The sequence below is a fragment of the Phyllosticta citriasiana genome (assembly GCF_038021145.1).
Source record: "Phyllosticta citriasiana strain CBS 120426 chromosome Unknown IWZ02scaffold_2, whole genome shotgun sequence".
Classification (NCBI taxonomy): domain Eukaryota; kingdom Fungi; phylum Ascomycota; class Dothideomycetes; order Botryosphaeriales; family Phyllostictaceae; genus Phyllosticta; species Phyllosticta citriasiana.
The window spans coordinates 481,839-509,666 of NW_027117279.1; the positions used below are offsets into that span (position 1 = coordinate 481,839).

Sequence of the window (27,828 nt, forward strand, 5' to 3'; positions counted from 1 at the left end):
GCAAGTGTTGGGGGTGGCTCGTGGTTTGGTTGTGAGCATAGATGAGTGGCCGCTGGCCATGTGTGCATACAGGTTGTTTGTTATACGAGTGACCATCAGCTCAACAAGCCCATTTGTCATGCGTACTCCTTCATCCGGAGAGTGAGAAGATGCTGGCACACAGAGACTGCGTTGGTCGCGTGCCTGTTGTAGGTGTGTAGGCGGTAGTAGTAGCAGTAGAATTTCACCCCTTCTTCTTTACTTCCACATGCGGAGCGAAACCTGAGCAGCGCGGAGCAGGCGCCGGGCCACTCGAGACCCAGACCCAATTTGCTCCCTATCAAACAAAGGGGACTGACGACATCGCGTCATGTGAGGCAGACCAGGCACAGGAACCGTGTCGATGGGGAAAAAAGAAAGCAGATTCATAGGGGAAAGGGGGGTCGGAGGATTCGGTGACAGCAGTAGTAAAATGACAAGACCGGGGGGTGGTGTAAGGGTATGTAGGCTGAGGTTTGCTCGTACTGGCCTGAGCGTCGCCGCCTCCTTCTTGTACCCGGGCCCCCAAATAATATCAGAGTCGCCGTGATGTTTTGGACGCGAGCGCCATCACGGACCATGCAGTGCGTGATGCGTCACCATGGGTAAAGGGGACATGTCGATTTCATTTGGGTTTCCAGCACCGTCGAGAGGAACTGGCGTTGCCAGAGGCGACCCCAAGACCTCTCAAGGCACAGAGAAAATGTTGTAAGCAAGTAGCATCGCTAGTGTAGTCAGAGGAGAACGTTGCTCTCAACGAGCTTAAAAGCAGTACTAGGCACGCACGGGGGATTTGTCAAAAAGAGGAAAAGACTCAAGGAAAAAACAAAACAGGGCAAATCAAAAGGTAGGACACCGATATGAGAGATCCGAGATGCCCGAACCAACACACACTCAGACAATCAAGCTTCTCTTTCACTTTCCGGTATGATTCGAGCCTCAGACAACTAATACGCCACCCTTTGCTGCCCCCGTTCCTGTTGCTCCAGATCCCTCAAGAAAGACGTGGTCTTCGCATGATTTACCGTGGAGGCTTTGGCCGCGGCAGACCCGACATGATGCCTCATAACTTTCGCTGATACCAACTTCATAATCCCCGCTTAGGAGGCAGGCGCAGCTTGCTCTCCCTCGGTGGCCTCGGTCGTGGCCGGAGCCTCCTTGGCCTCGGTCGGCTTCTCCTCGCCCTTGGCCGCCTCGCTGGCGGGCTCGGGCTCGTTGCCGTCCGACGACGTCCAGAGGGTAAGGTTGTCGCGGAGAAGCTGCATGATGAGGGTGCTGTCGCGGTACGACTCTTCGGACAGCGAGTCGAGCTCGGCAATGGCGTCGTCGAAGGCCTGCTTGGCGAGGTGGCAGGCGCGGTCGGGCGAGTTGAGGATCTCGTAGTAGAAGACGGAGAAGTTGAGGGCAAGACCGAGGCGGATGGGGTGCGTGGGAGTGAGCTCAGTCTGGGCAACGTCGGTGGCCGTCTGGAGCAGTGTGATCAATAACAATTTTCTAGCGGCACAGAACGCTTAAGCGCCACAAACCTTGTAAGCCTCATGCGCAGCGGTCGCGGCAACCTTGCGCTTCTCGCCCGACGCAAACTCGGCAAGGTAGCGGTGGTAGTCACCCTTCCTGTGTTTGGAGTCAGAATCAATCAATGTTTCCGATTGAAAAACACGGCGAATGAGTGGAGCAGTGCAGCCCGACGACGTCGCTCAGAGCAGGTGGTGACGTACATCTTGTGGTAAAAGACCTTGGACTCGCCGGACTCGGCCTTGGGGATGAGGGCGTCATCCAAGACATCGAGAACGTCCTGGCAGACCTTCTCAAGCTCCGTCTCAATCTTTTGACGGTACTCGCGGATGGTGCCAACGTGCTTGTCGGAGCCCTTGGACTCCTCCTTCTGCTCAATCGAGGAGATTATGCGCCACGACGCACGGCGGGTGCCAACGACGTTCTTGTAGGCGACCGAAAGCAAGTTGCGCTCATCCACCGAGAGCTCACCGCTCATCTAAAGACGCTGGCGTGTTAGACAACGGCTTTTTTTTTTGCAAATTCGCAGTCGCCAAGCGACGGCGGTGGCGGCATGGTGGGTGGGTGGTGGTTGTGGGCGAGTAGAGTCGTACCTTGGCAACTTCCTGTAGATGGCGTCAGGCGCTCAGTTCGATGATATCAACGGCGGTTTTCTCGACTGACCTTCATGTATCCAACCATCTCTGTAGAGCAGCATTGTCAGGAGTCGCGCAAAAGACTGGGGGCAAGGGCGTCAACCACGTACCATCGTAACGCTCAGCCTGCTCGCACAGGCGGGCGAGGAAGGTTTTGCTGCGTGGCAGGTCAGAGAAGCGGGCGGACGGACGAGGCGTCGTTTGGGCGCATACCTCTCACGCTAAGTCGAGAAACGTCATGTCAGTAACGGAGGTTGTGCAGGCGTGACAGCAGGCGACGGGTGTCAGAGGGGCTTTGGGCGGACAGAGGATGGGGATTAGGGGGTGGAGCGTAGTCGCCGGGCGACGGTGGACGTACCTCAGTAGCCATTTGTAACGAGTTGTTGGAGTGGAAAAGGACGGGTTGTGGAGGAGGACAAGAGTTGGCACAGGAGTGGGAGAGAGATGTTTTGCGATATTGGTGGGTGTTGAGAAGACGGGTGATGGTTTGGATTTCGCTGTCGCCAAGGAAGCGGCGATGCCCCGCGCAGCCTGGACAGACGGACGCCCACACGCCCACGCCCACGTCCACGCCCACGCCCACGCCCACGCCTGCCTGAGCCAGCCAGCCAGCCAGCCTACCTGCCAGCCTGCCAGCCTGCCTGCCTGCCTGCTTGCCTGCCTGGCTGCCAGCAAACGCCCACCACCACCACCACCACCCGCCGCCCGCCCGCCTGTCAACGCCACAGCAGCTCAGGTCGTCCATCCATCCATCCATCCATCCATCCAGCTGCGTCTCTGGCGACGGGCTCGGCCTCGCCCAATAACTTCATAATCCTGCAAATGCCATCTGCGAACCCGGCCGGAGTGACCACTCGCCCGGTCCCGCCGCGTTGAGATGCGCTGTCGGGCTGGCTGGCTGGCCAACACTACCTACCTACACATTACTCTCTGCACTGCCGACCGACTGCTCGCACCATTCACGGCCTCGCGCTCGCGCCTTATCTGACCCGTCGCCCTACGGTACTTGCCCGGCCACCGCACAATTTGCTTGTGTTGCCAGCCTGCCACGCCCGTCGTGGTCGATGCGCCGAGCTCGTTGCGGTGGGGACTGGAGGTTGCGCGCTGACGTACCGGCCTCAACCCTGAAGCCCCTTCCCAAATATAGCCCCAAACCACGCTCGCCCACGCAGTAGCAAGAAAAAACAAAAAGTTGGCACGAAACACGTCTGCCATAAGGTTGCCTTTCCAAAAGCGTGAGCCTGTCTTTCTTCTGTACTTCGAGTTTATCCGCCTGCCTGCTGTCGTGATACGCCGCCGTGCCCCTCGAGATCCATACTTCATCTTCTGCCCTTTCCCCCCTCTCCTATCCTCGGACCACACTGCTGCCAAAGTTTGGGTGGGCGGGAGATCTTCGATACATCAAGCCTTTCCAGAACGATGCCTGCTCCGGTCCACAGCACCGTGGCCATTGCGCAACTCCTCGCAACATTGTTCCTCTGCTACAGCAAGCATCCCGTCGGGACTTTGGCAGCAGCTGCTGCTTGCATCGGACGCACGGGTTGGTAGCCAAGGCACCTGATACGAGTTCCCCGTCTGCGCGCCCCCTTAGCAGCACCAGCCGGCTGCATTGTGACAGGCCTTCCCCATGCCTTTTCCCACGTTGCGTGCCAGCCACCTGCAGACGCCGGACGCCTATTTTGAGGTCCGAACCTCAGTCTTAGAACCGCCACCCTCGTCTACATGAGCAGCCTCCAGGCACCGAGAATCAGCGCTGCCGTACCCGTGCAAACACCCCTAACCGAGACATGTTAGCAACCAATCCACGGTTCGCTCGTCCAAGCGCAATGGTACTCACATCAACCACTGCAGCGTTGTAAACTTGACAGCCTCCAGCCTCTCCCGCAGCACGGCCGTCTCTTGCTCAATTCTTGTCTCCGTCTCCTTGAGCTTCAAGTCTTGCACATTGGCCTCTTCCCTGATGCGCCCCTTCTCCAAGTTCAAGTCTAGCCGCACACTGGCCTGCGTACGCTGAATCTCGTCCCGGAGCCGGCTATTGAGCTTGGCAATCTCGTTTGTGAGCCGCTCGTGCGACGCCCGCGTCAGCGACGTCTCGGTCGAATCTGCCGTCAGGAGCTCAGAGCGCAGCTTCGCAAAGTCGACCTTTTGCGTGTACGTTGCTCGCTCTTGGTCTTCGCGGAGCACCATTGTGCGCGTCAGGTTTTGAATGCTGAGAGGAAGGAATTACCATCAGCCAACATGCCCGTTTGATTTGCCCGGAGCGCAGAACACCATAGATAGCTGTAACTTACCTCTCTTCAATGACGTCGCTCAGCACCTTCATCATGGCCACAGCTTGGTCCTCTGTGAATCCTTCATCCTTGAGCCTCTGCACAAACTTGAGCGTGTCAAAGTGATGATCCCGGGGCCGGTTCGGCGTTGCTGAGAACGCTCTCCGACCCTCCAATTGTGCAATTCGCGAGTATTGTGTTTGCCGCCGCCATTGCTGCTCTTGGTGCTGGGTTGCGACGGAGCGGCCGAAGGATGGCGAGAGCAGTGCCGGCGCGGGGAAGGACGCTACCGCCGGTGATGCCGTCGCCGCCGCCGCGTTTCGCGAAAGTGCTGGGAAGAGGCTTCGAGAGGCCCTCAAGTTCGTCAATGGTATAGCCGAGTTTGCCATGGCTCGAATCGACGTTTGCGCGGAGCAAGGCGGTGTATGGTGGGGGGTTGAGGGAACGGCGCAGTTCGATCCGGACGGGGAAGAGATGGTGTGGCTGCGGACGTGGGTTGATATGGACGGTTTGGTTGCAAGCAGATCTCTATTTGGCGGCGGCAAGGGCGTCAACAGGGCGTGGGAGATGTTGATAGCGTGGTGGGTAGTTTGAGACTTTCAAGGGACCGCCGAGCTCGCAGCTGGCCGTCGCCCTGATGACCATCCCACCACGGTAAGCGTCATTCAGCAAGGCACGTGCGTCGCTGCGCGAACCGGAACACGTCAATGGCCGGTGGAAATCTTCAGGGGCTAGTTCTTCTCGTTCATCATTGTCAAAAGCTACCTGCTGTTGGCCAGTCTCTGGAAAAGAAAGCCAACCCCCGAAGTCGATTCTGTATCGCTCAATGGGTTTCTGGACCGTTGGCCTGGGTTGTGCTCATCAAAAAGACTCCCAGAATCCATCCAATGAATGCATCGCTAAGTCGAATCAACGCTCAATCACCATGGGAATCCATCGAGGACGTAAGTGGAGTGCAAAAAGACAAGAACATGAAAAGAATTTGGTATCGCCTGCTTGCTCGCCCCTGCCCCATCATCGCAGCAATGGTCGTGATGCTCGTTATGCTGGCCTGAATCTGTAGATCTTGCAACTGCCGAACATGGTCTAAATTCACCTTCCGAACTCCAGACTCGGAACTATGACCGGTCCATACTTCATCGGAGCAGAGTAGAGGTTTTCGTTCTGCACCATAAAGTCGACCGCAATGCTCAACTTCCCCCCGCCGTGGCCAGGCATAGCTTGACCAAAGGTACCGTTCACAAGCTCAGGATCGTAGGCTACACAGGCGACGTAGTTGCGTCGACCCATGAGTCGCTTCATTTCGCGCGGTTGACCGTTGACGTCCTGGATGAAGATTTCCATCATTTCCTCCTTCGTGTCAGACGGGCTGTTTGTGGACCGATGGCCATTTTGGGGCACGTAGAGAGGCCTGCTGTTGTGAAGCAGTCGGAGAACATATCCAGGAGGTGGGCTGTTGACGACACTGGAAGTGATTATTTGATACATGGTCTTGTGGTCTTGAAGACGAGAGGGGTCGTGGACCAGACCAGCACCGCAACAGCTTACGTCTGGTTTCTTGTTAGTGTTGATTCAAACATGAGGCGATTTCGTACTAACCTCCAGAAATGAACGTCATCCGTAGAGATTTGTTATGAGCAATCCCTTGGAGGGTTCGGATTAAGTAGGTCCGCTCAAGATCCTACGCGGTTGTCAGCTGCAGTCCAAATAGATACGCAGGGTAATTCTCACCTTTGACTCGTGCGTCCACTGATCTCTGAGCTCATCCAACATGTCAATCTCTCCAAAAGGACTGAGGATGCCGCTCATCAAGCCAGACTTGCCAACAGCTTTCTTGACCGAGTTGAAGCCCTCTCCAACCATGCTCTTGGCACCGACAACGCCAGCCACAGAGCTGGTCACTTTGCCAAGCATGTTGAAGGTCCCCGTTACGGCCTTTTTGCCCGTGGTGATGGTATTCGCCAAAGACTCTACCGATTCGAGACGCGGGTAAATGACAGGCACAGGAATCATCCATATGCAGTGTTGCACGCTGGGCGGGAGCATTGCAACCTTTGGGAAAAGACCCTGGTAGGTCGGTCCAGCCATGACTTGGTGCGGATTCCGCTCTGACCTAGTGTCTGGCCCAACAACAACCACTGCCGGCCCCAAGTACTTGACAAAGTGCCATCCAGTCCCGGTAATCGTAAACAAGTCCCGGTCGTCGTCGACGTTGCGTAGAATCTCTAGAGTGGTGTGGTGCTGGAACAGCAGGTACATCTCGATGCCTATCCGCCCAATGTTTTTGAACATGTTTGAGAATTGCATATACTCGGGATAGGAGCCCCAGCCATCGAAAATGTCGTGGTCGTCCAATGTGAGAATGTGTGGAATTTGAGCGAATGCTTCCCTTAGGTGCGGCTGGTCGAAATGGCTCGAGTAGTAATGAAAGTAGGCGTGTGTGACCTCTTCCTCGTGCCGGGCCGTCCACTGAGCATTCTTTCGATTCTCTTTGCCGCTCATAGCTGTCCACTGTTTGAGCAAAGGAATTTCCTTCCAGATGCGATCGGCGTAAATTTGGTCTCCAAGACCAAGCTGAACATGGAAACCTCCGCATTCGATGTGCTTTTGGAGAATGTCTTTCCACATGTACCCGACCCCACCCAATTTTTGGCGCTCGTTTGCTCCAACATTTAGAGCAAAGTCATTTCCAGAGTGTGCAATGAAGCGCCAGCTTGTCTCGTGTCGACCCGCTACGAGAAACTCATAACGGGTGCAGCCCAGGTGCGAAGTAACAGCATACGTCCATTTTGCAGCCTGGTCATCCTCCATCCTCAGGTCAATATCGTACCTGTAGAAGACCCACCGTTGGTGCTTGTAGATGGCGTTTGCCTTTAGCTGCCTCGGATTCGGCGACAGATCCACACTCTGGTGAATATGGATTGTAGGAGGGTGCGGCGCGTCCGTAACCAGGAGAATAGATCCGAGCCATAAGCCCCGTTCAAGGTCCATATTGGTGTACCTCAGATAAGGGCCAAAGTATACCCCGTTGGTTGGTTGGACCTTGTACACTTCTACACCAGCAGCTGGCGGGGGACCAGTAAAACCAACCGCCGTGGGACTCGACAATCCTGCCATTCCAGGCATACCCTCATGATACATTGCTTGCTGCGGAGGGAATCCAGGGGAAGCCATTGGTTTGCCTGCAAACGTTCCCAGTCCGGGAGATCCGAGAGGGTTTACAATTGTTCCAGTTGGAGACATGGGCTCACTCAGATTGAGTGGCGTAGGACCCTTCGGGAACTCCCACTGCGTAGACTGTGACGGCAAATGAATGTAGTAGTATTGTCCCGAGTTGGGATCAAGATGTGCGATCCAGCCTTCCGGAAGAGGAGGTGGAGAAGCAGGACCCGGCCCTGGGCCAGGAGAAGAGGTTTGCTGGGGATGGATTTGGAGAGGTGCAAGACCACTGGGCCCAGGTTGGGCCTGTTGTGGTTGCTGTCCCTGCATATCTTGTTGGTGAGGATCATTCGCAAAGGCCGGATGGCCTTGGAGATTGGGGTCCGACATGACGTAAGGACCGGCTGTGACGTTTGGTGCTGGTGAGCCATTGGCTCCTGCATGCTTCTCATTGCCGTAACCACGAGGAGCCGGCTGCTGTACACTAGAGTAGGCCGGAGGAGGTTCTTCACCCATATTCATCCGCTGAAAGTCGTGCTCAAGAGTCTGTTCAACGTTTGATCTTGTCTGCGGCGCGCCTGCCTGAGTTGGCGGGCTTTGAACGACATGTGTCTGGGGTACAGGCGATCCTGTCGTAGGATGAATTTCAGACAAACCTTGGTATACTGTTGGAGGACCATGCGGTTGAGTGCCTGGCTGCTCGGTGGGTGTCCACGGTCTGGCTGGTTGTTGTTGCGGTTGGCCTGGAGAACTGACCCGATGAGGCTGTCCCGCGTACTGATTTGCACGTTGTGCTGCCGCGGAACCCTGTCCCTGGATATTGTTCAGGGTTGAAGCGCCGGCGATGCCTGCCGCAGCGTAGCGCGCCTCTATTCCTCCGCCAGGGGTCTGTTCGATCAAAGGCGTCTCCGGGGGCGGCGGAGAACCTCTCTGAGCTCTTGTTGTTGAAGTCGACGCAGTCGAACTCAGGCGGTTCACGCCAGAAGGATTTGAAATTCTTAGGGTCTGGTTTTGGGTTGGTTGCGGTGGCGAGCTCGCTTGAGGGGGCGGCCAGTACTGCTGATGGTAGTCGGGATAAGGATTCGAATCGGCATTCACTGGACGTTGGTGCGGATTTTGGAGTGGAAGAGGCGGTCCTGAGTAAAGATCTTCTTTATCTGGAGTCTCGGGGCCTGGCGACTCTGGGAGTGGCTTCGGAGTACCCTGGCGTCTGGGCTTGTCGCCAGCTTTTGTTTGCGCGCTACTTCCACGTCCGTCGTCGGCAGGGTAGCCAGAGTATCCATAACCTGCGATGGTTGGCTTGTGTGGGTCGTTCGCATCGAACCTCGTTCTGTTTGAGCTAGAACTCCCCGCCGAAGGCCTTCGATAAGCATCTTGCTGGGGAGTGTTGTTTCGAGACGGCCTGTCACGCTCAGTGCCAGGAGTCCCCGTTCGCACGCGGCGACCTGGTCCAGGTGAAGGTGGCTGGAAGGGCGGCTTGTCAGTGTCAGGATATGGTAGAGGTCCCGTAGGCGGGCTCGAAGTCGGAGGAGGATAGTTTGGAACTGGCGGCGGCTGCGCAAAGCCTTGCTCCAGGCTGCTAGCCGAAGCAACGCGCGGCGGAGGCGACGCAGAAGCTCTCTTGTGTATTCTCAGCGGGCCAACAGTTGGGCTGTCTGCTCCTTGACTGGGTTGGCCTAGGAAGAGCTCGTCTTCAGGACGACCATAGCGCCTTGGAGGGTCCATGGCTCAAGGTGACGTGCGAGGACTGGGATCCGAGGTGAAGCGCATGCAAAGTGGTCGGGGTAAGGCAGCGTGTGAGAAGTAGGCCGGCGGCGGCGTCGTGTAGCAGCAGCAGAGGGTGTCACTGGCGTTGTCAAGACGGGATAGCGAGAGTACAGAGAAGGCCGGGCAGGGCAGATGCCAGGGGAGGAAGAGCTTTTTCAGCTGGAGGATGGAAGATATGGTGTCAGCGCGCATCGGACTGCTTTGCGGCTCCCCCGTGTGATAGGTGAGAGGGCGTACGCGCCCAAAGCTGGATGGTCTGCTGGCAGAGTGGCATGCAGCTGTAAGCGCGCGCGGGGAAGCTCCGCCAATGTGCGATCCCTCTTTGATTGGTCCGCAGCCCATCGACCCACAACAAGATGAAGACCACCCACCCACCAAGCACCTGCATCCAGCGGCCCTACGTGTCTCTTTTTAATTCTCTGTTATCTGCTTGACTAGACGCCTTGTGTTCCAACGTGCCAATGTCCTTTCCCTTCTTGAATGCCCAACGAACCACCGCCCACGCAAGACTCCGCCAAATCCAAATGCGACGGCTATGCTGATCCAATGCTTTCTTGCTATTCAAAAGTCCGACGCCTGCGAGCCAGCGCCTCCTCCACATGTATCCACCTCTCTTCACCGTCCGAATCGCGCGCTCAAGCCGGCAAAGGCGTCGGGGCTCTGCCTACCGCCCATCATCCCCGAGAAGTCAACGCTCTCTTGGCTGACATGTCTTGTTCCTCCGGCTGGGTCTGGGCCTTGCGGGCCAACGCTTTGTGCAAAGGGGTTGTGACTGCCGGCCTGTGCAGTCCCTACCTCAGGTCTGCCGCTTGTCATCACCGGCATTGTCGCGCTGCGCCTGGCCTGTCCATTTAGCAATCCACCGTCGCTCGACATCATCGCCGCCGGTGGTGCAGGTGCCAGCTGAGGTTGGCCATACAAGGCCAAGATTGAGCTCTTGTCTCGTCGAACAGGGAATTGAGGTTGAGGTTGGTAAGGGTTTTGCGCGGCCTGATACTGCTGATATGGGTTTTGCGGGGTTGAGAAATCGGCCTGCTGTTGAAACATCTGGCCTCCGTTGGGATAATATCCTTGAGGCTGCTGTGCCGCTCCCATTGGCGTTGTTTGCTGTTGCGGATACTGTTGTTGGAGTGTCGGTTGCGGTGAAAATTGCTGTGGCTGCGGTCTCGGCTGACCAAATGGTGCTAAGTTGTTCGGTTGTCCATTAAACGGATTGTTCGGCGTTGCGGTCGACACATTAAAGAAAGGATTCGCTCCTTGAGCCTGGGAAGAGGGAACACCGTTCGTCTGTACATAAGGAGAGGCGCTTTGTTGCGGCGCAGCATACTGTGAAGGAATTTGCGGGACAGGTGGGGGAGTAAAGGTTTGGAGGAAGGGGTTATAGCTCGGCTGCTGACTCTGGGAGCCGTGTCCACCTGTGTGGTTTGGGAACAGCTGCTGCGGTTGCGTCTCAGGTTGACCGAGACCCATGTTTTGGAAAGACTGCTCTAGTGAGGAATGAGCCGATTGAGGTGGCCGGGTCGCTGGCAGAAACGGATTGTACGAGTTGGGCGCGGACGCATAAGATGCTTGGGAGACGCCGGTGGCTTGAGTCTGAAGAGGCGCCAAATGTTGTGAGGATGGTGGCACCATATCCAGCCGATCAAATGGATTGGAGGACTGTGTCGTTGAAGGTCTCGTGCGCCCGATTGAGAGGCCATTGACATTGTCACTTTGTGTAGATGCCGGCGTCTGAACTCCAGATGGACTCCTGGCCCCTTCTCCAAGTCTAATCAGAGTTTCAACAGACTTCTCCACGTTCCCGTTGAGGCCTTTGAGTACGGTGGCGTTGCGCCTTTCATCGGGAAAGCCCATATCCCTCAGAGCAGAAAGCTTAGCCTCGAAGCTGTCTGCCGACGCACTCCCGATGTTGTGCCCAAAAACCCTGGACGCCTTATTCACTCTTGGTGGTGAAGAATTGTTGAAGTGGAGACCTGGCGATCGAGGAGGACTGACGGGGTCGGATCTGCTCGTGGGGAACGTCGAAGATGAAGCTCGGAGACCAAAGCCGAAACGGTTCCCTGGCTTTGGGGGTAACGGTGGCGGACGGTCTTCGATAGAGCTCGTGCTGCCAGTGTTCTGCCGCGTTGCTGGCCGCGACTCTCCCAAGGACTTGTGCTCGTACTTTTGGCGGAGGAATCGCTCCATTGCGCCATCAACTTCGTCTACATCAATCGGTATATTTGGCTTCACGTTTCCAGGATTGTACAACCGATTCGATGCCACATTGCCCGTGCGCTTCATGTTCTGCAAGATGTTACGACCCGTCCGAGCCGTGACACGGAGGGCAAACTTACCTCGACTTGGTCGTTACTCCAACTATCCATACTCAGTGACTTGACCTTTGAGATGTGTGTGCCGAGCTTGCGATGCAGCGTGGCGCACCGCATGCAGAGAAAGATCCCCAACTGCAGTCGCGAGACAACTGTCAGCCATTTTGCGCGGATTTGTTTGGAAGGTTTGGAGGTTGGCGTCGGCAAGTAAAGCACTTTTTGGCAAGGGAGAAGGGCGGAAGATGGGGGCATGGTGGATTGAGCTTACACTCCAACTCGCCCATCCTTGGAATCAAGATTAGCTTCGATGATATGCTTGGATTGGTGCCGCGGGAGCAAACCTGGATTGCGGGCGCCACAGTCGGCACACCTATCGTTGCCTGGCACGGATTTGATGAGATCTTGCAGAGCGCGCTCGTTGCGAGCCTGCTGGCGCTTATTTAGGGCCGAGGTCATGGTGGAGAGAAGGTGGTTCCGGTTGGGCGGGTTGATCGGGGGAGACGCGGGGACGAGGATGCGAGCCCGAGGTTGTCGTCAACAGTTGTCAGATTGTACAGCATCCAGGGGCACAAGTCGCCAGCGCGCACATAGCGAAGAGACAGGATGGGGGTGGAGGAGAAGGTTGTCTTGGGCAGAATGCAGCTCGTAGGAGGGCGAGAGCCCATCCATGCCGGCTGCGGCGGCGCTCCCCATAGCATGGCAAAATGACATGGCCGGCGCGATCAGGGGCTGGTTTCCGCACAAGCTCTGCCATACTCCTAGACCCCGCGCGCCATATATAAAGCGCCATGAGCCGCCCCTTGATAACCATACATGGCCCCTTTGTATGCGGGTCCAGCATCCCCCCGCCATGCCTACGAAGTCGAGTCGGGTGTACTTTTCTTATCACTGTGTTCCCACAACACGACCAAGCATCCAACATCTACGGCATCCGTTGCCGACATTATGCAAGCTGAAGAGTCGATTAAGCCTTGGCTAGCGGGTTTCGCGTGAATCCCTATATCCCTATATTTGGCAGGCGAGCGGCTGCTTGTGCTTGCAATTGCGAATCCACCGCAGCCAAGAGAACCCGCGCAACCTCTTTCTCTGGTACCCCAATATGACCGACCAGCCGAAGGTACAAGAGGCAGGCGGTTGATTAATGAGTACGTCGCCTTTTGAGGCGTGTGAATGTGTTGGAGAGGAGAAAAGGGGTGCGGGTGCCGGCAGATTTTGCCGATGCTGGCAGCTGACTAAGAATTAAGCGGTAGTCGCGGGCTTGGCGCCCCACAAGCGCCGAAGTTCAAAAACAGCTTGAGCTCCCTCCATCATCCTTCCTCTTCCCTCTCTCTCCCCGTTGCATCACCGGCGCCTTCGAATCTACAGCTACGTTCGCTATTGCTCGTTCCATCTCGTCCCGCCACGTCTGCAGATGACCGTCTGATCCAGCCGAAATGAGAGGCTGCCCCGAGACGCGAACTGAACCATCTTGAGACAACGCCCCCAACACCTACACACTTTGATACCACGATTTGCCTGCATCTTGGTCTTCCTCTGACCTTGCCTGCATACTTTAATCAGTGGAAGAGCGAAATGGCTTCTAGCAGGGCCAGTCTTCTCCACTCCGCCATCTCCAGAAATTCGTGGGATGGCGGCACTAAATCACATGACAAACATCTCATGCCGGTTTCCTAGCACTCACTATTGCTCTGCGACCTTATTTCAAATTTGTTTTTTCTCCAGGATCAAGAATTCTCCGAGCCGTTCCAATGACAACCTGAAGCATGCCTATTCCTATCTAGTTCATTCTCCGATCTTCGTAGAACCTCATATTAGTCTCATAATGGATTAGTATCTCGCTATAACTCTTGTCCACTCCAATTCATGTTGTTCTGCCAAAAACAGATGGGACTATTTTGCGATTGTGGCAGTCATCCACTTTTCTGTTGACTTGTCAGCTGTTAGCGCTTTTCATCGGTCAAGGTTCCATGCGCTCTTTCGATGTTGTTCCTGATCTCGCCACTACTGAGGCCACACAGGACTTGTCCTTGCCGGAGAGGTTGAGTCCGGCGCTCCTAGTTCCACAACCAACGAACAGTACTACTTTGCGGTTCTCATTTTTGAGCAATCCTCCCCAAAATTGAGTCCATGATTCTTTGGAAGTGCATTTGGAACTTCTGCGGTAGAGGAGAAGAAGGTTTGTCTCAACACACGAAAGTTCAGCATCTGTAAGGATTTGACATCAAGGAATGAGGACGAAGAGCATCATCAAAGCTTGCAAATGGAATATTCGGGCTTTTGGACCAGGTTGATGAAAGACCACGCCAAATCACACGCTGCAAGCCGCAGCACCAAAGTCACCAAGGACCACACGACGAGCGAGACCACTGAAGTACCTTCAAACTTCGGCGGTTACATACATAGAAGTGAGAGGGAGCTTGGGCGGACGACTAACGGCGCATCGCGCCGCTTTGCCAGCAGTCTTTGCTAATGTTTCGTGCTAGGTTCTTCTGATTGGGTAGCATCGCACCGTAGAAGACAATGAATGTCAGGCCCACGCTCTCCCTGCCCCTTCCAAACTACGCCTGCAACCACGACGCTACGAAATTGAATTTCGATCTTTTGGACCATACCAACTCTATCGCTCGTCAATTTCTACGGAATCTTGGCTCAATGGAGAGAAATCGCACAGCGTGTCTCTGGGCGAACGGCAAACTGCCCGCTTCCATGTACGCGACACTTCCGTATCAATATCCCGCCTTGTCATGCGCACCTCAGTTGTCTCTGGTTCCGATGCAGCTTGGCAAGAGTATATGCGGCCCCAAACTGATCGGCGCCCTAAGCGATCGGCCGCGAACAAAGATGGCCAGCCGCCATCAATTGCAGCTGCGAAAACGACACTGCATGTTGTTCTAGCTATCTCATCCCATGATAGTATTGCCATGATTACAAAGGGTTGCATCGCCGCTCCACATCTGTTTCCCGAATTCAACTAGTCGACCTCGTCTGCGGTCTCATAGTTGGAGAAGTCACCTAGCACCCATGACTTGACCATGCAATCTTACGGTGTCAGGTTGTCGATGGTCTTTCCGTAGAGGCACTCCTTCTGGTGACGTTATGACAGGAAAAGACTGGACGAAGTTGCCGTAGAGTGGTCCGTTGCCCGCTGGGGCCGTCGGTCGATGCTCGATGCCCCCATACCACTTACGAATACCTGTTTCTGGTAAGCATTATTTCAAACAAGTCATATCCAAAGAGCTCGGTGCTCGCCTGAAGCCGTGATCAACGGCAGTCAGTGATGCAAGGAGCGAAAAACGCCTGCCACAGTGACCCGAGCTGCATATCAGCACTTCATACATGCACATACCGACGAGCCAAAGCCTGGGAGCGATTCCCCATCACCGACTAGTGAGAACGGCCATACTCCAATCGACGGTGAGTCCGCTGGAATCCAAGGGCTCATGAGGGGGCAGATGCCTCGGGTTGCTAGCCGACTGGTACTTCCACCTGGGCATCTCGATGTTCTTGGAATATCCAAGCCTGCCTCCTTCGATTCCGATCTCCCCGAGATTGGCATGATCGAAAGGCACTGCCGCTAGCACCCTGTCCGGGTCTGAAGCCCGGTCACATACGCTGGCCTTGTAGCTTAGTGGACACCCAAGGATTCCTGTGCCCTGCTGACCGGAGGCGGAGGGAGGGGTAGGATTGGATCAAGCCCAATCAAACCGCCTCCGGTCTGTTCAATTTTGCAACCTCCTTTTCTTTTTCTCCTGGGCAGTGGACTTACACGCCATACGGCGTCTCATTTGGCGAATCACCTCCTCGCCGCGTCACGGCTGACTCGGCGAAGTTACTGAACAAGTCAGACTGAACAAAGAGAAGCTTAGGGGAATCAAAAATTCCACTATTTACTTCAAACTCTGGCTCTGTATCGAGTCCGGAGGCTACTATTCTCGAGCTTGGGACTTCCTCCCCTTAGCTGCGCAGCGAGTGGATCGCCAATTACCAAACACCTGGACTGAGCGGACGGCTTCCCCGATGACTAGGGAGTCCAGAGTCCACTTCTAAAAGTGCTGCGCTCCCTGTCTGCGGTCAGTCTTGCCACTCGGCTGTGGGTGCGTCATTTCGGGGCGGATAGGGTGGACGGCTGCCTCAAAGGAAAAACGTTTCCATGGGCTGATAGAGCCATCATCTGGAATCCAGCAAACATTTCACTCGCCATGTATGCTTTTCTCATTTCTATACTCTACCATGGTCTCTCCCGCTGCCGCGCTCTAAACGCAAGCGAGGATAAGGGGTAGCCCAACTCACAGCAAATACAATCCGGACACGAGAACAGTCACTTCTTTTTCCTTCTCCACACACTGCGGTTCTCATGGTCCTGCAATTGCTGGCTGCAATTTGATCAAGATGGCTCCTCCTAGAGCTTTGGTTGAATCAGGTCACTGTGGCTGCCGGCCCCGCAAGATCATCCCCGTCCCTGGTACTCCTGAGTGCCATTTTGGAAGACTCCATCGCTTTCGGCTCCCCTGTTGGAGGATAGAAGGGAAAGAAACATGTCGTTTGCTGCTTGCTTTGGATCATTAGTTTCAGGACTGGTCGTTCCTTGGAGATGAGGAGGGTGGTTTGATCTTGCAACCGTCCACTGGAAGCCCCTGGCCGTGTTCCAGCCGCAGTCCCACCGCCAGGCCAAGATTTCCTTTTCTTTGGTTCAGATGCCAAGCACGACAAGAATAGGGGTTGATGCGACTACATGCTGGCTTTTGCCATCCTTGGGCTTCGTAATCGAACACTGACAGCCGCCTTGCCGCTGTCTCGCGCGGGTGTGCTATCACATTTTCCGGGTGGAAGAGCGGTCGAGAACCACCTGCCTCTCTTTTGCTTTTCATCTCGTAGCAGATGCAGGAACGCACGACGGGGCGGCCTGGAAGGTGGTGGTTTTGATTCGTGCAGCCCAAATTCGACGCCAGAAGCGTCTGCGTTGCACGACGGTGAGGTCTTCAGCTGATTGAAAGCCGGAACCCAATTGCTTCCTTTGGTCTGAAGGGTCTATAAAAGCTGCTTGCAAGTATCTCCATCTCTCCTTACCAGAATCATCTTCAGCAGAGTACTTTCCGAATCACTCAGCTCTTACTTCAGTCAACTCGAATCGCCACAGTCTTATCTTCTTGTCAAAATGCCGAAACGCCCTAAAAACTGCTCACCCGAGAAGCTGGCACGCTTGCGAGAAAACGATAGAAGGAGCCAGCAAAACCGGAGTAAGTGAGGCTTTCGGGACCGTAAAAACACAAGCGCTGATGTGGTAAACTCAGGGGCGAAGAAGCTTCAGGAGAGAACAACGGCCGAGACGGACAGGGGTGATACCATTCACATGCACTCCGCGTATGTTGCGCCGAATGTGCATGAGCTGGAATTGGACAACAGTTCCATTTTTCTCAGTCGCAACCGCAGGGACGACCTCGCTGCGTACGAGAAGGAGTTGCAGGAGTTCTTTGCAAACCTCCACGCTGCGTACGAGGAGGGATCGCAGGAGTTGCTTGCACATGTTCTTGCTTCGATGGGCTTGAGCAATGATGAACAGACGCTCGAGCTCCTCGTAAATTACTTTGCTTCGATGGACTCGGGCAATGACGGACAGACTCACTAAGGACCCAGTTACTGTGAGTTTATGCCGCAAGGTTTAAAAATTTCAGATCCGTACTTACTTTGTAACTTCGCAGATCCGGCGACAACACGTCAACTTCTTCGTCTCTTTTCTTGGCCCTTCAATCACTTCGGCATGCGACAGGCATTGTGAATGTGGCCCTTGAGTGTTTTCTGATCGACGAGGAGCACGACGAAGTAGCGTTAAGTGACCATGCACACCTTTCTTTGCTCAAATATACTTACAACCCCACACTCGTTTTTCCAATCATTTTTATCTCTGTATCTCTTTTGACAAATTTTTTTATTCTATCTCTCTTCACTGTACTATTTGCATTGATTACAAGAATGAGAAAACCCTTTGTTTCATGGCTCCAACGCTGCCTGAGCAAGCAACGATTTTAATGCCTCACGTCTGACAAATATCCCTGTTCACTTTGCGTATGGCGCTTTGATACCGCGTTGCGTGTCCACCCCAGGCGTGCGGTCCGGGTGGATTCGTCGCGGAACGTCGATGCCGGCCTTCATCGTGATTTTTCTGTCACATTTTCGTTTAAGGTTGGGTTGGGGGAAAGAAGGAATGAGGAAAAATGAAAAACCGTCGTTCGTCCAATGCCTGCAGTGAAGAAGTCTTGCTCTCTTTATTATTGTTCTTTGCTTTGCTTTCTTTCCCCGAATTGCACCCCTCCGTACCCTGGTCTGCGACAGTGGTTTCACGAGCAGATCCGGCCAGCAATCCAGAACTTCGCAGCACCCCAGCTGATCGACTTTTGGGTGCCATGAAATTGCAAGACGGTGGAGTGCACGGCGTCTCGTGCTATCCGTCACTGTTGCGGATGTTGAACATGGACAACCAGCTCCACTTCCCGACGTAATACTGTCGCTACCACATGCAAGATGCATTCTTTATCAGACCCCAGAATTTGCCGGCCGCCGATGCGCCAAAACAAAATGCTGAAGAAAAGGGCCATCTTCAGTCAATCGGGTCATGCTGTTCCCATTCCCTGGGGATCTGGTGGGTCCATCCTCAAACAGCACCGACAGTCTGCCCAAGGCCTCCATCCCCTCATCGCCCCACCAAACATCAACGACAATCCAAGGGCAGACGCTATGGTACGAGAGATTGCTGTAGTTGCTGTAGTCTGGGGAGATAAACCACAGTCAGTGCCGCAACGGCAACGATTTGGTCCAAATCCACCGCAGGGCGAAAAGGAAGGTGCTTGCCGCAAGACTCAGCCTCGCGCACAAATTACCGAGTTCTCCCGCCAGCTCCCATCGTTCCACGCCGCTTCTGTCTCTACCATGAGGCGAGTCGCCAGGACCAGCAGCAGCAGCAGCAGCAGCAGCAGCAGCAGCAGCAGCATCGAATAAGCAGACGCAAGCGACCGAGTAAGACGGCACGCGAGAGATCCATGTCCTCGCCAACCCCATGGCGTCACGTATCGCAGCGACCTCGGCCAGCGGCGAGCCCTCCCGCGCGTCGACAACGCCCTAAACGAGAATGCGGCTCAAAATCTTGCAGCGAGCCAGCAACTGAGCTGCGCATCCCATGACTCAACGGCGCACCATTGAACGTCCAATACCCTACCCCCTTTCTGCGGCGTGGATACAACTGAGAGGCAGCAATGCCGAAAGGGACAGGCGGCGGCGGCCTCTGCGGCCTCTCTTTCGCCCAAAGCCGCTGCGCAGACGATGCACCTCCACGTCCTCACGCAGTCAAGCGCGGTCAAGCGCCGCTTGGTGGCTGATTTGCATATTCCAACCATCTGGAGTCTTCTTCGCCGTCGATGCAGCGAGGAAAACGAGCAGGTATTGATAAATATTTCCCATCAGGCTGCTGCTGCTGCTACTGCTGCTGTTTCCTCATTCTGAGCACACTTGGCAATTGTCCAATTCTTGCTCCGTCCGGTCATTATCTTGATTCGGCTAGCTTCATCATGGCTTCCTCTACTTCCCAGCCGATTCCAGTTCGCGGGCTGCAGGACATGTCTCTGCACTCAAACTCGGATTCGATCATCTACGCAGCTTCTAGAATCACGTACAACATCAGCGGCTTCTCGTCGAGCGCACGGTCACAAGCAGAAAAGGGCCTAATGGACCGGGAGAAGACGTTGGGCATTGACTATTGCGGCATGAGAGAAATGGGAAAACAAACTCCGGCACAATGTCTCGCCATTTATCTCTTGGACGGCGGGATCGTGAAACTGTTCAGAGCGCGGGTACCTCTTTACTGTGCGTGTGGAGTCGCCAGAGAAGGGATGGCATGTAAGGTGAGGAGTCCTGTCTGTGCCCGAATAGAAATTGGCCACTAATCAATGCAAACAGCATATCTTCTGGGTTGTCGACAAGTTGGCTCAAGCTGCAGTTTTGCCGACGACGGGTATCAAGCCGCCAGGAATTAAACTCAGCCAAGACGGCGCGACGGTGGGGGGCGTGTCGCTATGGACATTTTTTGAGCGAAATTTTGGGAGCATTGATAAACTGGCAGTGTCGCTGAGCTGGCCTATCGTCAGGCCCGAGCAGGAGCGAGAAAGGTGGCAACCCAACGAGAACCTCAATGATTTGATGTCGGTGTTTGAGCACCGGATATCACCAGCCGACTTCGTCGACCCCGAATGCATCGCAAAGATTCCCAAGAAGTCGGCAATTTTCAAAAATTTCAGCAGCCTCGTCGTGCAGGAAGCGTTGCGCAATCCACGGTTCAAGGACCGCATGGAGAGAATCATCGACGTGGACGACTTCTGTGCCCAAGTCTTTGTGGAAAAGATGGAGGCCAAGAGAAAAGATATCTGGGACCGCTTCGCCGACTACAAACAACACGAGCCGCGCTCCGACGAGGACCGGTTCGGCGTGGTGGAATGCGCACAGCGCTTGCGAGACCTTGCTGAAGAAGTCTACGAAGGCTACCAGAAGCGCATTTTCAACAAGTCGGACGCTCTCGGCCGGCACGTCGCCGCTATCCTCATCAGCCTGCTCGAGGACGTCATGGCCAAGAATGAAGACGCCTATCGCAAACTCGGTTGGAGTCGGCCGCGCCATGAAACTGAGACGACGCAGGACAGGAATCTCTACGTATGGCTGATCAAGCAACCGGTCGACGAGGATGGCGACGCGCTCGACGACGACGACGAGCATTTTGTGCTGGACGAGTTGAGCATGATTAAAGTGGATCATTTGCGGCCATACAAGAGTAGGCTCGAGGTCATTGAGGACCAAGTCAAGTCGCAGGGAGCACCGGAGGCTTACGTGAAGAGGTTAGAGGAGATTGTTTTCAGGACCTGAAGCACCGGAGGACGGATGAGGGAGGCCCTTGTCTCATCATGTGCAGGTCGCACTCTTTGTTTGTTTGGCTTGCTGCCGTCTTTCGAGAAGATTTCTCGAAGGAAGGAAGCGGAACGTTTGGTTTCCAATCCATGCCTGGAATACAGACGAGACCTGGTATGCCGGCCGGCTCCGCGCTGCCAGATGCTAATTTTGTCCCATCTCTCGGAAGTCGACTGTAGAGTAGATTATTCAATGAATCTTAATGAACTTGGATCCGTCCCTCAAGGCGCAGTCGAGCAGCAGCGGTGCTGACATGCAGTGCACAGCTTCTCCGTGGCCCACAGCATACTGGTATGTGTGCACTCTATTTAGGCTGTAGATCTGTTTCATGCTCAGCACACTCCACACTACCCAATTGGGTAAACAAGATAGCAGTCCCTGGCGAGCTACCACAGAAAAGGGTGAAGATGAACAGGGTCTGCTGACCGGCGTGGCCCATGGCTGGGCTCGGGGGTTATCGAAGAAGCACCCGCGGGTCCTTTGAGCTTGCCAAACTCTGTCCAACCCACGAGCCCAGCAAGGGAAGTCTAACGGGACCATGGATCTGGGTGGTCACATGACTGGAGGGGTCCACCGGCTTCGCGGAAACAAAGGATTCACTCCGGCGCTCGACGTCTGGCAGGAACATGGCCTGAGGGATGGGCGCACCATGGCCGAGAGCGGCATGTTTTAGGTGGCGGCGGCCGTCGTTGGTTATCGCTGTTGAGGGCCCAATGCAGGCGGGGTGATTGTAGATGGTGGAGCTATCTGCATCGACCGACAGTCGAACCACCGGCGTGGTAGAGGCATGGGCTTCCCGAATCGGCGATGGCAGCAGCATCGAAGCTGTTTCTCGACTCAAGCTCTCGTGGACTGGGTAGCAGACGAGGTCCGCGACGGCCATTCTCAAAGCCTACGTCAAGTGGAGAAAGGAGCTGCCAATGACAAGAGTCGTGAATGCGGTGCTTCGTCAAACGACCGGATCAGCGCGGCGATGCATGAATTGAGATGTCGGTCGTTTCCCTGACGGGCGGTGCTAGTCAACAAGCCTCGGGCTCTTCGGACCGCGTCACATCGCAGGCATGGCATGCAGGGGGGCGCCATGGTCGGCAGGCGTGTTGCAGAGCGGCCGGGCGTGACGTTGAGGCGCGATGCCGATGGCACACATGGCGCGCGCTACGGTCGGGAGATTGGAAGATGACTGTACGAGGGGAGCGGGGAAAACTAGAACAGCAGATGGGAGATGGTGTGTGGGCGCGAGGCCGATTCGATGGTGCAGACGTCGTGGTCGTGGTCGTGGTCGTGATCGTGGTTGTGGTCGTGGTCCTGGTCGTGGTCCTGGTCCTGGTCGTGGTCGTGGTCGTGGCTCCTGGTCCCTGCTCACGTCTCTGAAAACGCGGGGAGCACTAGTCCCACTTGGTCGTCTGCCCGCCGACTTAAAGATTGTCCCATCACCCTCCACCGCTGCATCCTCCATCATCCTCTGCTCCACCGCCAGACGCCTGTGTCACCGACCACTGCCTCTTTTCTTTGATCCGACCACTCCACCCTCCACCGCTCTCACTGCAGTCACACATCCTGACGTAACCGCCGTTGTCATTGCCTATCTGAGAGGGGCCCCTCTGCCCATTCCAAGCGTCTTCAAACCTTCCCCTCCTCTCTCTCCTGTCTCTCTCGCCTCGACAAACTCCCATTCATTGCCACCATGCCCGACTCCAACAACTCGCCGCCTCGCTCGCCTCCTCTCCCTGAGCGCCGTCGCTCTTCGTTCGCCGGCCAGGCCTTCGCCGACATCTTCGGCCGTCAGCCCAACGGTCAGCCCTCCAATAATCAAAGCTACCAAGGCCCCATCACTGCTGCTGCCGCTCAGGCCAATCGCCGCCGTCTCTCATTGACCACACTGGGGCTCTCTGGGTCGTCACCCAACACGGCTTCGTCCATCACCTCGGAGCGGAGCCGCGGAGCAAGCATCTCCTCGGCCACTTCGGCCTCGGTCAACGAGAGTCCCTTTGACGACGATGACATTACAAGCCCAAGTACGAACAACCTGCCGCCGAACTCGCCCTTCGCTCGCCGACTGAGCTTCGGCGCTCGGGCGCTGCGGGACTCGCAGCAGGGAAACGGGAGCGCAAATGCCAATGGTAGAGCTCGCCCTGATCCTTCGAATAAGTCTTCTCCCCCATCTGCGACCACTGCACCCACGAGTGCAACCAAGGGTCGAGGTCTGTCTTGCTCGCTGCCCAGCATGCCTGAACTACCTGAATCACGATTTCCTTGTGCGGTCCCTTGTCCCAATATCTTCTGATGCCTCGACCCTTGCCCCATCGTCTGTTTCTTCAAGACGCTTACAGATACTGTCCACGCATCTGCTCTGCTTGCATCATTCTGACTCTCTCCAGATGGTTTTAGTTTTGCCGAAAATATGCGCACCCGTGCTGAGCGTCACGCCTCGATTTCCTCTATCCCCGGTCGAGTGTCCCCGCCTGTTCACCAACGGGCCAAGTCTGTGGCTACCATGGAACCGCCTATCCGCGAGATGCCCAAAACTGCCAAGGCTCCGGACGCTTTCCAAGAGCGCATCCTTAAGGGCGACTTTTACATGGACTAGCGGGCTTTCAATGTTAGCTCGACTGCTGCTCAAGCTACGGCGCCATCGTGGCTTGGCACCACACAACACCCGCGGTTGGCACGATCGTTGGCTTGCAACTTGTCGTCTTGGACCTCGACGACAAGCTCATGCCAATTTCGCCTTTGTCAGTCTTTGTTTTGCATGCATCCTGGGCAAATTTCCCTTGAAAATGGGAAGGATTGCCAGAGTAATACGAGGACATCTCCACTTGTCGCTGCTGTCAGAACATTGCAACCCCAACCTCGCGATGCTTTGCTACACCAGGTGCCCCTCCCGGATTGCAACTAGGCGGGCTCAAAATCGACAAGCATGCTAGTTACGCCACTGATCCTATTGCTAGCATGATGGTCGACTCTGCTGTCCGCGAAGCTACCCTGCCTGTTGTTCATGAAGATCATGTTGGCGCATCATTTCTCCGGATCATCACAGCCAGTGCTAGCCCCGGCGGCGTTACAAGGTATGAAGGTCACGGCGTTGACTACCGGCTTTTTTCCAGTGCCTGCAACCTCTGGATGAGGTACATCATGAATGGACGAATGAGTATATTCGTTACGGACACTGTTGAGATGCTGCCTTTCATTAAGCCGACGTCTTTCGAGGGGGAAGTCTCTTATTTCCTATTTTCTCATCAGGACTTTTGAGGTCCGAAACGCGGCTTGCGGGTTATGAAAAAACTTTGGCGTGCGTTTCTGCGTGGACAAAAGATTACAACAATTCCAACGCTTCTGAATGGTCTGCTGCGTGCGCTTTTTTGGGGGCGTGTCTGGCTTGACTGTACTCTCGACTACACGACACCGCTTGCTTCGCATGGATTGAGGATATAGCAGTGAGCAGGGCGACGTCAGCGTCAGTGTCTTTATGCGTGGCCTTGCTTGATCGGTGCCAGCCACCTGGCTGAACGAGAGACCTTCGTTTGGCGCTTGATTCTGTCCTCTTACTGTAATTTATACCACCACCACCACTACTACTATTACCTCGCACTCAGTGGACCGAGGAATGGATGGAGGTATATGAGAACCCTAATATCTACAATCCTGACTTTGCAGTGCTCTTCACTCGGCACGTAGTTTCGGCGTCTAGCTCCACCGCACGCCTCCTCTCATATCTGCGGTCACTGACGAGCGGCGAAAAAGATGAGGTTGAATCTTTAGTCATGCCCGCTTCACCGGTCAGGATTTACCTCAGCTGGGCGCGCAATGGGACGGGTATCTGGTAGCCAACTAGACAGCTAGGTAGCTAGCTGCACCGTATGTGTGGTGGTTGCGTAAGGCTAAACAACCGCACAGCGGCAGGTTCAACGGTCAGAGGAGCTTAATCTTGAAACCATGGCCCTGCAGCGACTCTATCTCTCTTGCTAGCTGCAGAGACGTGATGGAGGCTGTCGAAATGGCTAGTAGAATCAGACGTTAGAAAATATGGAAGATCTAGTAGGGTCATGTTGGATTGGATTGGAATAAATTGTAGACATTACTGGGTAGTTTAGTTTGTCTAGTGCCTTAAGGAGGGACAAAGGAGAGCGGGGGGAGTGAGAAAGAGATGAGGGGGGGAGAACAAGAAGGGGACAGAGAATAATGAGGAGATGGAGAGAGAACAACAAGGCAATTAAAAATCACAAGTAGGGACCAAAAAATATCGAACCCCAACAACGCAGTCATCAAGCCAGTACCCAATAATACAACATCACTGGCCAAACCACCACGATTCAACCCCACCTTTGCAACTCTGCTCCACCAAGCTCACTTTCACTGCCCCTATTCCACTCCCCCTCCCACAAACAACCGTGCCAACAATCGATCAAAGAACGCCACCATACCACCGCCGTTTCCATCGCTACAACTCCAATCATTCCTCTCATCGCCATCAACCACGTCATAGTTGACACCTATCCCCACCCTCTCCCTCACATACCGCGCCGTCTCGTCACCGGTCAACGTCTGACGCAGCGCGTTGATGAAGTGTTGGTTGGGCGCGTCGGGGAACATGGGAGGAGGTTGATCGGCGGCGGCGGCGGCGGCCGCGGGTTGCCCAGAAGTCTGGCGGGCTGTCGAAGACGACGCACGCTGGCCATGGGTGGCTACCGAGGGAAGGTGAGCGGCATGAGCGCGGCCGTAGCAGGCGCGGTAGAAGGCCAGGAGTCGGTCGATGGGGTCGGGTTTGGGGTCGTTAAATGAGTGCTCCGATGACGATGCTGCCGCCGCTGCTGCCATGGAGGGGGGAACCTCCGGACCATAGGTTGGCTGTCGAGTGGACTGTTGGCTTCCTGAGCAGGTGTTTGGCCCATCGGAAAGGACGATGGTGGCTTCCATGTCTGCCACAGTGTCGGCAGCAAAGCATTCATCGAGGCGCGCATGGTACGCGAGACGAGCTGCATGGTACTGGACGCTCTCGCGCGCCATGAGGACGATTGCGATGGTGGCGATGACGGCGGGAAAAGAGTCGTGCCGCTGTCCCAGGCTGGTTTCGTGAAGCTGAGTGAGGGTGCGTGAAAGGAGCGCCGACGCCAGCGCGGGCACTGCGGCGCCGAGCTGGCTGCGGATGAAGCATGGCGTTGTGGCGCCAGACGCACCGCTATCGCTGGCGATGCCGTCGCCCATGAAACGAAAGAAGGAGGGGTCGTAGTGTGCTGATGGATCGAGCTCCGTCACATCGCCCACGTGGACCAGGACGAGGAGCTTCAGCGCGTTGTGGAGAAGACGGTGGTGTGGAGAGGACTGGGAGAGTTGGCTTCCGAGTGCCCAAGGCGTGGAAGGAGATCGACTACTGACCTTGTCAAGGCTCCGGTAAAAGTTATATGCATGCTCAAAGACTTGCAGTCGGGACCGGAAAAGGGGAAAGCTGTGAAAGTATATCGGGCTGTCGACCAGGTCTGAGAGGTACTGGTCAAGCGTGAAGCGAAGGCGGATCTGGTTGACTGCAATCGCTGGAAAGACAGTGTGGATATGCATTTCCGGGGCCGCCCTTTCACTGCGAGGTGGCCACGGGTAGACGAGATGCTTATGGATCATCGGCCGGACTGGGTACGCATCAATCATGCAGACTTGGACCGCAACCGGAGGACCATGACCAAGTCTGATGTTGAGCTCATAGATTTTGGGATCGACGAGGTAACAGTCTAAGAACGACTCAAGGGGCCTTGGATGCCAGCTTCTGATATCTGCTTATAGTCAGCCTCCACATGACCAGTTAAGATGCCGATAGTCGCGGGACCAAGGTGTCGCAATGAATTCTGCCCCAACGACGGACGGAGATTAGGACACAGAACGGGATGTTGATCCTGGATGGAATCCAAGGAGGCTCCTTCGTTACGGTTCACCAGACGGAACTAAGGAATAGGAGGCGTGAGACGAACCGGACAACAAGCTCGATGAGATGTCATTGAGATGCCAGTTGCGGCATGGGACGTTGATGAGCTCCGATCCATAATATTTAAGACAGCTCTGGCAAGGAACACCGGGGTCACACTACTGCAGTTAGAAAGAAGCACGCAGGTTGGATTGGGATAGAAAATCAGCAGAGCAGTACCTTGAACTTGCGCCGACGGCAGTTTTGGCAAGCACCAATTTTTCGGAGCTCTGCAGCGTTTTTTCTCTGTTCCTCCTTCAAAGGGCCCTTGCGGCCGCGATTCCTTCTGGTACGCTCAGGCTCTGGCCTAACGGTGTCAGGTCTGTCAGGGAGAAGGACAAAGTCAAAGGCCGGTATGTTGACGTCATTGAGAGTCTCATGGGATGACGAGATTGTGTGTCCCGCATCGGCAGTGTAGTTGTTTGGTACTTGAGGCCACACTGCATGACAATTTTGCGGTGAAGACCAGGCCGTAGTCGTTTGTGATGGTGGTGATGGAGGCACAAGGTAACTCTGATCCCGTTCCCTCAATGATTCATTGTAGAGATGTTCAAACGAAAATGCAGAGTGCTTAGAAGAGGTAAAAGAGGAGCCGTAGAGAAGGCTGGGCTCGGTCGAGAGGTTTGAGGCCGTTCTTGTAGTTTGTGGGATCGGAATGCCTCCCGGATGTTGATCCGACAAAGGTTCAGCAACCAATCCACGGTGAAAATGACTCTCAAGCGCATCAACGTGGTTAAAAGGTCCAAGGTCGTGGTGAGGTCGAGGGTATATGAAGCCTTCATCTCCATTTATGGGTAGGAAGTTGGTGTCATAATTTGATGCCCCGAACCCAAATGACGTTCGTTCACTGGGTCCTTGTTCCATGAAGTCGGGCTGGTCGCAAGCAAATGTCGCCGGCTCTAGGAGCGCCAAGTCTGGAGGAAGGGGGAAGTCGGCCCATGTCTCTTCCACCCCTCCAACTCCAAGCAAATAGTCATGGTCGTCATTACGGCAGACTGCAGTGTTGCCCCACTCTTGGGAATGATGAGCCAAGCTGTCCCATTCAGGTTGGTAGGACTGATTGTATCCGTCCATGATAGAGATTGAGGACCTAAATATGTTAGTCGAAGTTGATTGGTGTAGCTGATGAATACACACCAGCAGCGCTGCTGTCTAAAAAGGCGAGAAGTTAACCGAAAATTCCGAGGTCAGTCTGAAAGTGGACTATCAGGTAGCTTGAAGGAGTGGAGGGACTTGGAGCCAGCACTGAAAGTAAG

At 55.1% G+C, this 27,828-nt stretch overlaps 8 protein-coding genes across 8 annotated transcripts; 2 read left to right on the forward strand and 6 right to left on the reverse strand.

Annotated features, from left to right (window-relative positions):
• Window positions 1-624: 624 nt before the first annotated feature.
• Window positions 625-2,703, reverse strand: IWZ02DRAFT_413192 (14-3-3 domain-containing protein). Its single transcript, XM_066765744.1, has 8 exons — window positions 2,527-2,703; window positions 2,382-2,389; window positions 2,279-2,325; window positions 2,197-2,216; window positions 2,127-2,138; window positions 1,737-2,011; window positions 1,545-1,632; window positions 625-1,484 (listed from the first exon to the last, which is right to left on the reverse strand). The coding sequence occupies exons 1-8, from the start codon at window positions 2,536-2,538 to the stop codon at window positions 1,119-1,121; spliced, it is 828 nt and encodes a 275-aa protein (XP_066625899.1). The 5' UTR covers window positions 2,539-2,703; the 3' UTR covers window positions 625-1,118.
• A 985-nt stretch (window positions 2,704-3,688) lies between these two features.
• IWZ02DRAFT_123472 (uncharacterized protein) lies at window positions 3,689-5,128 on the reverse strand. The gene is made up of 3 exons (XM_066761497.1): window positions 4,460-5,128; window positions 4,006-4,377; window positions 3,689-3,944 (listed from the first exon to the last, which is right to left on the reverse strand). Exons 1-3 carry the CDS (start codon window positions 4,825-4,827, stop codon window positions 3,887-3,889), a joined length of 798 nt encoding a protein of 265 aa, XP_066625900.1. The 5' UTR covers window positions 4,828-5,128; the 3' UTR covers window positions 3,689-3,886.
• Window positions 5,129-5,156: 28 nt separating this feature from the next.
• IWZ02DRAFT_441422 (uncharacterized protein) lies at window positions 5,157-9,523 on the reverse strand. The gene is made up of 3 exons (XM_066766913.1): window positions 6,170-9,523; window positions 6,038-6,119; window positions 5,157-5,988 (listed from the first exon to the last, which is right to left on the reverse strand). The coding sequence occupies exons 1-3, from the start codon at window positions 9,320-9,322 to the stop codon at window positions 5,531-5,533; spliced, it is 3,693 nt and encodes a 1,230-aa protein (XP_066625901.1). The 5' UTR covers window positions 9,323-9,523; the 3' UTR covers window positions 5,157-5,530.
• IWZ02DRAFT_441423 (GTPase activating protein for Arf) lies at window positions 9,524-12,408 on the reverse strand. The gene is made up of 4 exons (XM_066766914.1): window positions 12,018-12,408; window positions 11,945-11,961; window positions 11,701-11,811; window positions 9,524-11,650 (listed from the first exon to the last, which is right to left on the reverse strand). The coding sequence occupies exons 1-4, from the start codon at window positions 12,130-12,132 to the stop codon at window positions 9,980-9,982; spliced, it is 1,914 nt and encodes a 637-aa protein (XP_066625902.1). The 5' UTR covers window positions 12,133-12,408; the 3' UTR covers window positions 9,524-9,979.
• A 5,799-nt stretch (window positions 12,409-18,207) lies between these two features.
• Window positions 18,208-18,662, reverse strand: IWZ02DRAFT_429776 (uncharacterized protein; the record flags this gene model as incomplete). The annotated part of the gene is made up of 2 exons (XM_066766008.1): window positions 18,208-18,440; window positions 18,545-18,662. 2 exons carry the CDS (start codon window positions 18,660-18,662, stop codon window positions 18,208-18,210), a joined length of 351 nt encoding a protein of 116 aa, XP_066625903.1.
• A 215-nt stretch (window positions 18,663-18,877) lies between these two features.
• IWZ02DRAFT_123577 (uncharacterized protein) lies at window positions 18,878-20,828 on the forward strand. Its single transcript, XM_066761501.1, has 2 exons — window positions 18,878-19,568; window positions 19,624-20,828. Exons 1-2 carry the CDS (start codon window positions 19,086-19,088, stop codon window positions 20,578-20,580), a joined length of 1,440 nt encoding a protein of 479 aa, XP_066625904.1. The 5' UTR covers window positions 18,878-19,085; the 3' UTR covers window positions 20,581-20,828.
• Window positions 20,829-22,070: 1,242 nt separating this feature from the next.
• IWZ02DRAFT_123595 (uncharacterized protein) lies at window positions 22,071-23,390 on the forward strand. Its single transcript, XM_066761502.1, has 2 exons — window positions 22,071-22,742; window positions 23,001-23,390. The coding sequence occupies exons 1-2, from the start codon at window positions 22,307-22,309 to the stop codon at window positions 23,207-23,209; spliced, it is 645 nt and encodes a 214-aa protein (XP_066625905.1). The 5' UTR covers window positions 22,071-22,306; the 3' UTR covers window positions 23,210-23,390.
• Window positions 23,391-24,981: 1,591 nt separating this feature from the next.
• Window positions 24,982-27,646, reverse strand: IWZ02DRAFT_487233 (uncharacterized protein; the record flags this gene model as incomplete). Its single annotated transcript, XM_066769341.1, has 4 exons — window positions 24,982-25,941; window positions 25,996-26,384; window positions 26,580-26,691; window positions 26,753-27,646. The coding sequence occupies 4 exons, from the start codon at window positions 27,644-27,646 to the stop codon at window positions 24,982-24,984; spliced, it is 2,355 nt and encodes a 784-aa protein (XP_066625906.1).
• Window positions 27,647-27,828: the final 182 nt, after the last annotated feature.

Bases quoted from the DNA above. Each gene is read 5' to 3' on its own strand.
- IWZ02DRAFT_413192 (XM_066765744.1), bottom strand. The intron at 1,633-1,736 runs GTACGTCACCAC...CTCCAAACACAG, and splicing joins AAGGTCTTTTACCACAAGAT to GAAGGGTGACTACCACCGCT. The intron at 1,485-1,544 runs GTTTGTGGCGCT...ACACTGCTCCAG, and splicing joins CTGCGCATGAGGCTTACAAG to ACGGCCACCGACGTTGCCCA.
- IWZ02DRAFT_123472 (XM_066761497.1), bottom strand. From the start codon at position 4,827: ATGGCAAACTCGGCTATACCATTGACGAACTTGAGGGCCTCTCGAAGC. The intron at 4,378-4,459 runs GTAAGTTACAGC...CCTTCCTCTCAG, and splicing joins AGCGACGTCATTGAAGAGAG to CATTCAAAACCTGACGCGCA. The intron at 3,945-4,005 runs GTGAGTACCATT...TGTCTCGGTTAG, and splicing joins ACAACGCTGCAGTGGTTGAT to GGGTGTTTGCACGGGTACGG.
- IWZ02DRAFT_441422 (XM_066766913.1), bottom strand. From the start codon at position 9,322: ATGGACCCTCCAAGGCGCTATGGTCGTCCTGAAGACGAGCTCTTCCTA. The intron at 6,120-6,169 runs GTGAGAATTACC...ACAACCGCGTAG, and splicing joins AGTGGACGCACGAGTCAAAG to GATCTTGAGCGGACCTACTT. The intron at 5,989-6,037 runs GTTAGTACGAAA...ACAAGAAACCAG, and splicing joins GATGACGTTCATTTCTGGAG to ACGTAAGCTGTTGCGGTGCT.
- IWZ02DRAFT_441423 (XM_066766914.1), bottom strand. From the start codon at position 12,132: ATGACCTCGGCCCTAAATAAGCGCCAGCAGGCTCGCAACGAGCGCGCT. The intron at 11,651-11,700 runs GTAAGTTTGCCC...AACATCTTGCAG, and splicing joins GGAGTAACGACCAAGTCGAG to AACATGAAGCGCACGGGCAA.
- IWZ02DRAFT_123577 (XM_066761501.1), top strand. From the start codon at position 19,086: ATGCAGCGAGGAAAACGAGCAGGTATTGATAAATATTTCCCATCAGGC. The intron at 19,569-19,623 runs GTGAGGAGTCCT...CAATGCAAACAG, and splicing joins GAGAAGGGATGGCATGTAAG to CATATCTTCTGGGTTGTCGA.
- IWZ02DRAFT_123595 (XM_066761502.1), top strand. From the start codon at position 22,307: ATGCCCGACTCCAACAACTCGCCGCCTCGCTCGCCTCCTCTCCCTGAG. The intron at 22,743-23,000 runs GTAGAGCTCGCC...GACTCTCTCCAG, and splicing joins CGGGAGCGCAAATGCCAATG to ATGGTTTTAGTTTTGCCGAA.